This window comes from Salvelinus sp. IW2-2015, linkage group LG31, assembly GCF_002910315.2.
Source record: "Salvelinus sp. IW2-2015 linkage group LG31, ASM291031v2, whole genome shotgun sequence".
NCBI lineage: Eukaryota > Metazoa > Chordata > Actinopteri > Salmoniformes > Salmonidae > Salvelinus > Salvelinus sp. IW2-2015.
This window is the reverse complement of record NC_036870.1, coordinates 20,313,162-20,321,745: the sequence shown is the minus strand read 5'-3', so window position 1 is coordinate 20,321,745 and position 8,584 is coordinate 20,313,162. Positions and strand designations below refer to the sequence as shown.

At 55.3% G+C, this 8,584-nt stretch overlaps 1 protein-coding gene across 1 annotated transcript; it reads left to right on the top strand.

Annotated features, from left to right (window-relative positions):
• Nucleotides 1-365: 365 nt before the first annotated feature.
• ahdc1 (AT hook, DNA binding motif, containing 1) lies at nt 366-7,952 on the top strand. Its single transcript, XM_070436380.1, has 8 exons — nt 366-1,687; nt 1,829-2,576; nt 2,808-3,045; nt 3,154-3,303; nt 3,602-3,866; nt 4,129-4,793; nt 6,039-6,378; nt 6,778-7,952. Exons 1-7 carry the CDS (start codon nt 584-586, stop codon nt 6,370-6,372), a joined length of 3,504 nt encoding a protein of 1,167 aa, XP_070292481.1. The 5' UTR covers nt 366-583; the 3' UTR covers nt 6,373-6,378; nt 6,778-7,952.
• Nucleotides 7,953-8,584: the final 632 nt, after the last annotated feature.

Sequence of the window (8,584 nt, the reverse complement as noted above, 5' to 3'; positions counted from 1 at the left end):
CCCTTTAACATTATGTTAATTCTCTGTTAGAATCTACTGTTCGGAGTGTGTTGATCTTATGTATCTCTCTCTTCTCAGGTCCCCAACCCTTCAGGATATAGTCCTGTGACTTCAGAGGAACACACATAAACACAGACAAACAGAGAGAGGKAGAGAGCTCCCTAACCTCTCCGAAGAGGATCACTGGGGCCCAACACTGACACTCTCACTTTGACATCATCATCGCTGTCGCCCTGGGTGGATGAGCCGCCTGTCTGGACGCCTGCGGTCGGGGGGAGGGGTCGGGGGGAGGGTGGGGTGCGACGGCAAGGCCGTAGTGGAGGAGCAGGGGTGTGAGGGGGCGCGGGTGGCGTTTGAGGGGGAAAGGGCTGTAGGGGTACAGGAGGAGGTCACAGTGGAACCCAGCGCTGAGGCTGGAGCTCAGGAGACCATTGAACTTTTACCCTCCCCCTCGCCCCCCTCCCTGTCTAACGGTCTTCACCTGCACAGGAGGCCTGTCCTTGGAACACGCAGACGGAGGCAGATAGAGACACACACACGCAACGACGCTCCAACACACACCCCTGGACAGACCGTCATAGGCATGCAGACACACAAGGACATCCAAATGCAGACACCCGCAGAGACGTGCATGGACGCTCACACACACACAAGTGCTCACAGACAAATGGATGCTCACACACACACAAGTGCTCACAGACAAATGGATGCTCACACACACTTGGACTCTGCCGGTCCAGAGCAGCCCAGAACTGATTCATCACCAGAGACACACACCAGATCACCTCAGCGACAGGTCCTCCTGCCTCTCAATCATTCAGCCTGCACCAATCAGCAAGCTGCTTTCTCTCCCTGCAGCCCCGCTCCTCCACACTCTGCAAACAGAGACATGGCCCCAGCCATTAGCCCTGCCCCTAATATTAGTTCAACACCTCTAGATCTCTCTAAACCCTCAAGAGCTATTGGTCCAAATCCTCCAGGCCTTTCTCCTATCGGTCCAGCTTGTCCAGACCTTTCTACTATTGGTCCAGGCCCTGTAGACCCCTCCCCTGTACCTGTCGAAGGTGAGAGAAAGTATGCGCTTCGTAGCTCCGGTCGACCTCGCTTCCCCTGCCAGCTACGCAAGTCTTCCCGCATCCGCCGATGCACTGAGGATGGAGAAAGGAGGGGAGGGAGGGAGAGCGAGAGGGAGGAGGAGGAGAGGGAGGAGGAAGAGGAGAAAGAGAGGGTGAGTGTACATGTGAAGGTAGAGCGCCCCACAGTGGAGGAGTATGCAGCCTCCAAGCCTGCAGCCTCCAAGCCTGCAGCCTCCAAGCCTGCAGCCTCCAAGCCTGCAGCCTCCAAGCCTGCAGCCTCACCCGTACCAGTACCTGTAGCACCACTCCCCTCAACACACCCCTCATCACGCCCCTCCTCTCACTCCGCCCCCCGGCCATCGCCCAAACCCCAACATAGAACTTCAACCAAACCCCAACCCAAATCTTCAACCAATGCCAAACCAAAATCCCAACCTAGACCATCGATGAAAGCCTCGCCCAAACCTTTGCCCAGATCAGCAACCAATCACAGACCAGCAACCAATCCCTCGCCTCGTCCATTGACCAATACAGTGCCCCGGCCGTCAGTGAAGAAGGAGGAGCCTGGTGAACTAGATCCCCCCACCAAACGGAAACGCCGGTTTGTTGGTGTAAGTTCAAGTTCTATGATATTATTAATCACATAGCAGTCAAAAGAAACCAAAACCCATCTTGTCATGTTGATTTGACATCACTTGACAACTAGATTTCACCCGGGAAATAATATTTGTTTGTTTGTGTTTGTTCCCCAGGTGAGGCGTATCGTGGTGAAGGTAGCTCGTATCCCAGTTAACCTCAGCCGACGCCAGAAGAGCTACAAGATTTCCTCCATGGAGACAGTTGAGAAGGGCGGGGCAGGTGGCGATGGCGGGTTGGAGGGAGCCGAGGGGGGGACAGCGGTAGTCCGAGAGCCGACTGCGCTCCTCCGTATGAAGAACAACGGGAAGAGCGTGATGGTCATGTTCCCGCCTGGAGAACTTCCGGTGATCCTGAAACGTCGCCGTGGCCGACCTCCCAAACAGGTTGTACCTGGAACGCCGGATAAAACCACCGGTGGGAATGGCGAGCCCAAGAAACCTCGTCGGCGCCGGCGGGCCAAGCTCCCGTCTCCGCAACCGTCGTACGTGAACGACACCAACGACGTGAAGACGGAGTACGGAGACGTTCTGTCCAAACTGGCATTCCTCAACCGCCAACCGCCGGCCACCGGCCGCTGCTCCCCACCACGCTGCTGGACACCCAGCGAACCGGATAGTTTTCACACGCCGTCCAACAACCCTGGGATCTCCGCCCTGCTACACCGACTCACAGGGTTCAGACGCAGGGGAGGCAGGGGGGGAGGTGTTGGAGGCAGGGGAGGAGGAGCAGGGGGAGGAGCAGGAGGAGCCGGCGGAGAGGGCTTCAAGAGCTCCTTCAGTGACTTCTTCGAGACGATCGGGAAGAAAAGAAAAGTGACCCCTGCTCTGTCAGAACCAGGGTTAACTCAAAACGAGGGAAGGGGTGGGGGAGGCAGGCGGAGGAGGGGCTGCAGGGGGAGATGGGTGGTGGGGGTGAGAGGGGAAGCCGGTTCTAAGAACATCCGGACGCTGCCACAGCTCTGCTGGCTCGTCACCGCTTCATTCTCTCGCCCTCGCGTTCGGCCGGGAAGCCCCCAGGGGCCACAGCATTGGTTAACCTCATCCTGCCCCTCGCCATCTATGCGCCAACGCGCACACGCGGGTTCTCACTAAGGTGGGAGGCAGGGGGCCATGCTCAACACCACAGACTGTTACACTGGGAGGAAGCGAGAGCGGAGGTGTCTGGGGGCGAGGTATAGCGCGGGCACGGCCCATGTAGTGGAAACCAATCGCTCTGAGTGGCAAGCAGGGTTACAGGTCTGGCGCTCCCGCGCGGGGCGGAGGCTTCTGTCTGCTGTACCGGCGGCGTGTGGAGAGAGGAAGTCCGCGTACGGCGTCAGCACTGCGGTCCGGCAAAGCAGAGGCAGGGTGCGTGGTATGGTGCTGAGAGAGTAGCGGACAGGGTTCGTCCGTCGCCGGATATTCCCTCCCTGCTGGACTCTCTGCACAAACCTCCTCAGATCCTCACCTGCGACACATCTACCTCCCCCTCACCGCCCCGATCCCTCCCCCCTGCCCAGGAAAAACCTCCGCTCCGTCACCATCCTCTGGCGCATACTGCGACTTCCTCCCACCAGCCCCTGCCTCTGTCCGGCCCAGGGCCTTCGCTGGTCTCCTCTAGGCACTTTCACCCACAACGCAGCGCTGCGCCGATATACATGCGCAGAGCGCGAAGAGGGGAGAATCCACAATCCCTCCAACATCTATCCTCTTTCTCTTTCCGATCGCGTCCTCAATAATAACCATGTCACTCCTTACAGTTATAACCTGTCACACGAACTCCCCCACCTCCTCCTCGTTCCCCAAGTCCACCCCTCCTCCCTCCTCGTCCTGCTCCCCCAGCTCCCCATCCCTCCTCCTCCTCCTACGGTCCACTACACACCTGGTATTCTCTCTCCTCTCCTGCAGGGGGCAGCGCAGCGCCACAAAGACCCGCAGACTGCAGCTTCGCAGCCTATGGGCAGCCGGGCTGAGTAAGGCCTCCACGGCCACCCCCGTGGGCCAGGTCAGATGGATATTCCAGTTTTCCAAGCGGGCTATGGGGCTACCTTGGCAGGTTGGACCATCTTCTCCAGGAAGAGGGGCGTATATGCCCATGGCCAAACAGCCCCTTCCCCTCCTCATCTTCCCCAGAGGGTACAGACACTACCTCTCCAACCAGAGAGTAACTACGGTAAGTAGCTTCAGTAGGTCTAAATTACATGGAACCACAAAATTTGGATTAGAGAACTTACTACAATCCAACCCTAACCTCTATAAGTGTGTATTGTTTTGAGATACATTACGCTACATTGCAGTGGCCTGCTCAGAACCCTGATCTACAAAATCACCTTGGGTCCCAAATACTACTTATGTTATCAGAGGTTTGAGTTTCTGTGGTTTGCTCTGCGAAACTGATCCTCTCGCGGTGTTGTGTGGCATGTTCATGTGCCGAGGCTATGGTGCTCGCTACGTGCACTGACTACTCAGGCACCCCAGGCCCAGCTGAGCCCAAAAGCACATCCTGGACATCTCTCCGGAACTCAAACCCCCACGAACGCCCAAGCGCACAACCCTTCCATCGAAGAGTCCTATCAGATGTCCTCCTCCATGACTCCTCCCAACCTAAGGGTCATCCGGCTCAGGAGGTGGTGGTCAGGTGTGCGGGAGCCTCGGGTCAGGCTCGGGAGGTCGGGGCTACAGGCAGGGTGGTATGTGAGGGATCTGCTTTTCTCGTATTGGTGGAAGGGAGTCAAGGACAGGTGACCAGTTCCATATCAAGTCTGCGAGCTAGAGCTCGACTGGATGACTTGGACACTAGAGCGACCATCAGGCCACCTCCTACACCCTGGAGCCAGAAGTTCTCTTTCCGAGGGGAGGGGAAGCCCAGCCCGGGGCGCAGGAAACGCGGATGCTGCGATACCCAAACGGAAGAAGGAGGGAGGCGTGACGCGAAGGAGGCCACGCGACCTGGCATGATTCCGACAGGTCAGGGCCACCGCAAGGACCCACAGCGCCAGCCACCCAGCGCCCAACCCACGGTTCGGTGGGGAAAACGCGAGTGGACATGGGGGGGACGGCAGGCCAGGGGGGGTAAAGAGGAGGCAGAGGAGGGTGGGCTGTAAGCCACTATTATGCCCGGAGAGCCCCCCAGGGGGGAGAAGAGGGCAAGGGCGCTTGGTGGGTGGGGGTGGATGGTGGAGGGAGTGCTGCTCAGCCGGGGGTTTGTTCCAAGGAAGTGCCTTGGACTACTACCAGGTGGAGACAGCTGAGCGAGCCTCATTTCCCCCCTCCAATCGCCGTATGCCTCACATCTCTGCGAGCGCACCCCCACGAGCCGATGTGAGTAACGCCTCTTCCCGCGTGCCTGCTTGGTGCTCCGCCCACCCCCTCCACTCCGTGCCTCGAGGAGACTAACAATTCAGCCCTCATTCCCAGGTTGAGGCCTCATGCGCTCCTCTCTCTCCCCTGGAAATGACTTCCACATCGCCGCCTCCTTATCCTCGCCCGCAAACTCATCCCGCCGCTCCGCCAGCCCCTACCTCCTCCTCTGCACTCCTGCTGCCTCCCCCCGGCCTACCTTGCGTCTACCCCTCCTCCACCATCGGCACACGGTTATGCACAACTGTTGGAACAGCGCTGAGCCCGCCCGCATCGTAAGGAGCCTGAGTCGCGCACCTGGTATTCCGAAGGGCCTGAGCCGCGGGCTGCTCCGGCCGGGGTCCAGCTGATTGTCTCTTCCTGTCCTCTTCCTTTTAGCCTTTCCTTCCTCACTTCTCCCCCTCATCCGCGGAGCAATTGGTAGCGGCGAGGAGGGCCGACTACGCTCTTCACTGCTTTCTTTATTATTTATTTTTCCTTTTTTGTTTCTCTTTTTTAGTGATTTTGTCGTATCCTTCCCAGTATGATTCTCCAGCTACTGTAGCTCCCCTATTGTACGGAGGGGCATCGCTCAGCAGCAGCCCCACGCTAACACACACACCACTACACACACACATGCTAATGCACACGGCAACACACATGTACACGCTAATGTTACCCTCACGCTAGCCCTAACAATCACCCTAACACTCACACTACCGCACACACCACACACACACACACACCTAACAGCAACCCTCATGCAAACATGCATCCACACACATCTCAGACAAGCTTGAGCCCACACAACACACACCCCTAACCCAACTCCAACCCACACACACACACCAACCCCACATCAATACACACCCGCACATCAACACACACCTTCATTCAAACCAGAACCAACATCCTCACTCCTCATCCACACCCCCACCCCGAACCTTACCCCCACCCCCATCCCAACACACACAACACTCCCACCCTAAACCTCTCCCACACACTCACACCACCCTAACCTCTCCCCACTCCCACCACTCACCCCCTGCTTTATGAGGAACGCCCCCCTCACAGCGCAATGCCCACACAACCTCACAACGGGACCTGCCCTCCCACCTCAACTCGGGGCTGCCGACCAGCCCCCTGCAGCTCTCCCCGTACCCCTCCCCCACCACAAGCCTCCCCTGGCATCCTCGCCGCATTCTGAGGACATGGTTACCCCCGTACCCTGGGATGCACCCCCGCTACCACCCACAGCCCCGCTTCGAGGAGGAGGAGGGGTGCTCTGTCAGCTACTAGACCCCCCCAGCGATGACAGCTTCAGTGTCACCAGCTTGTAGCTGCAGGTAATACACAAGAGGATCTACTCTCTCTCTACTAAAGGGTTAGACACAAGAGGACCCACTCTCTCTCTCTACTAATGTGTTAGAGACAAGATGATCTACTCTCCTCTCTACTGAAGGTTAGACACAAGAGGACCACACTCTCTCTCTCTACAAAGTGTTAGACACAAGATGATCTACTCTCTCTCTACTGAAAGGGTAGACACAAGATGATCTACTCTCTCTCTCTACTGAAGGGTTAGACACAAGATGATCTACTCTCTCTCTACTGAAGGGTTAGACACAACACCTAAAGACATGTATTAACATCAGTTTCATCCATTTAGCTATGTAAAGGTTTTACTGTCTAACAATCACATCATAATTACGGTTTCTCTCTCTCTCCCTCTCTCTCTCTTTCAGGTCCATTAAATCTCAACTTTTTTCAGATTTGTAAACTTTTTCTAAGGAGAGACTTTCAGAGACAAGATGATGGATCAGAATTTATCTGCTAACTCTGGACAGTAGATCTTCAGTTCTCCAGCTATGACAATCAAAAGCCAACTGCAACACACACACAAAGGCGCACACACAGACACAGCTGGAAAGAGGGAGTGGCCTAGAGAAGCTGTGGGAGGAGTGACAGACGCTGAGGAACAGAGAGGCGGGGCCTAATGGAAAAGTTCCACCCCCAACGCTAAACACATTAATCCCCTATCCCCGAAACCATACACCCTTCGCTCTGTGTGTGCTATATGAGAGAAGTGGACTACAGCATCAGCTCTTGAATTACCAGCATCTGTACATAGACTCCAACTCCAGCCACAGACCCATAACCTCACCACAACATTGAAACAGTTAAGACAACGTTACTAATGTTCCATCAGTGTTTTCTAACGTTCAGGCTTTTAGCCAGGACCACAGACCCACAACCACACCCAGGGGCGGACTGGCAATCTGACATTTTAGGCAAATTCCAGATGGGCTGGTCCATTTTAAGCCCAGTGGGCCTATCTAACTTTTTTCACGCAAAAAGATCACTATTTGGCTAATAATGGGTGCCTCAAGGGAAAAAAAGGGGCCAGTGTGTGGGCCTTGAGGAAAGAAATGGGCCTGTGTTAGAAATGCCAGGGCCAATTTCTGGTCCAAGTCCACCCCTGACCACAGCTGTGCTAAAACAGCTCTACACAACGTTCCATCATCGTTTCTCTAAACCTCTGCCATAGTCTCTGCTCTGATGGAAGGACTCCAGCATGGAGACTCTACATCCTGTGTTTCACTGTTTTTACTAGGAGGGAAGGAGACCCGACACACTCTGACCCCAAAGAGACTGACGTGTGTTTATTTGTGTGTGTGTAACCACGCGGATGGACTTCTGTATGTATGTATGTGTGTGTTTGGGGTCTAAAGGGGTAGAGCTCTACATCTGAAATGGTGGATGGATGAACAGGGCTTCTCTTCCTTCTTTTACTCTCCTTTTTTCCGTGGTCTTGTGTTGTTTGGTGGTTTTTGTGATGAACAGTTGTATATGTCTGTTAATGTCATGATGTATCTACAGTGCCAATATTTAAATACACTCTGATCTGTCCATTGGTAAACTGCCTGGACTCCAAATGCTTTATAGGGTGGGGGGAGGGATGTGTGTGTGTGTGTGTGTGTGTGTGTGAGCTCCTTGGTATTCAGCGCTGCTCATGCAGTGCAGGGAGCGAGTTTAGACAGGGACACGGCTGGGAGGGAAGGAGGCGGCGAGAGAGGGAGAGCGAGGAGGAGTGAAAGAAAGGGAGTTAAGAGAGAGGTAAGGCACAAGGGGAAATAGAAAGATGACAGGAAAACAGAAACTTGTTGGGATCGAGACTGGGGTGAAATAGGAGAAAGACTGGCTACATTGTTCATGAGTCTATAATCAGTCTAAAATGAATCCTGAGAGGGCCTTTAAACTCTGAGGGGCAGTCACGCTTCCTCACCCACTAGTCTGCCAATGTGTGTGTGTATGGTGTGGTGTGTGTGTATTGTGTGTGTGTGCCTGTGTGTTTGTGTGCGTGTTTGTGATAGGCTTTACTGTATTTGTATATTTGACTGTGTTTACAGTTTGTCAACAGGCTGACTGGACAGAGTGTTTGATGTTCCTCATCTGGTGATTGGACGGAAGGGGAGGGGGGGGGGGGGGGGGGTTTTGGGACCCATCAGGGGCGGGGGGGGGGGGGGGGGTGAGAAAGGAAGGAGGCGAGAT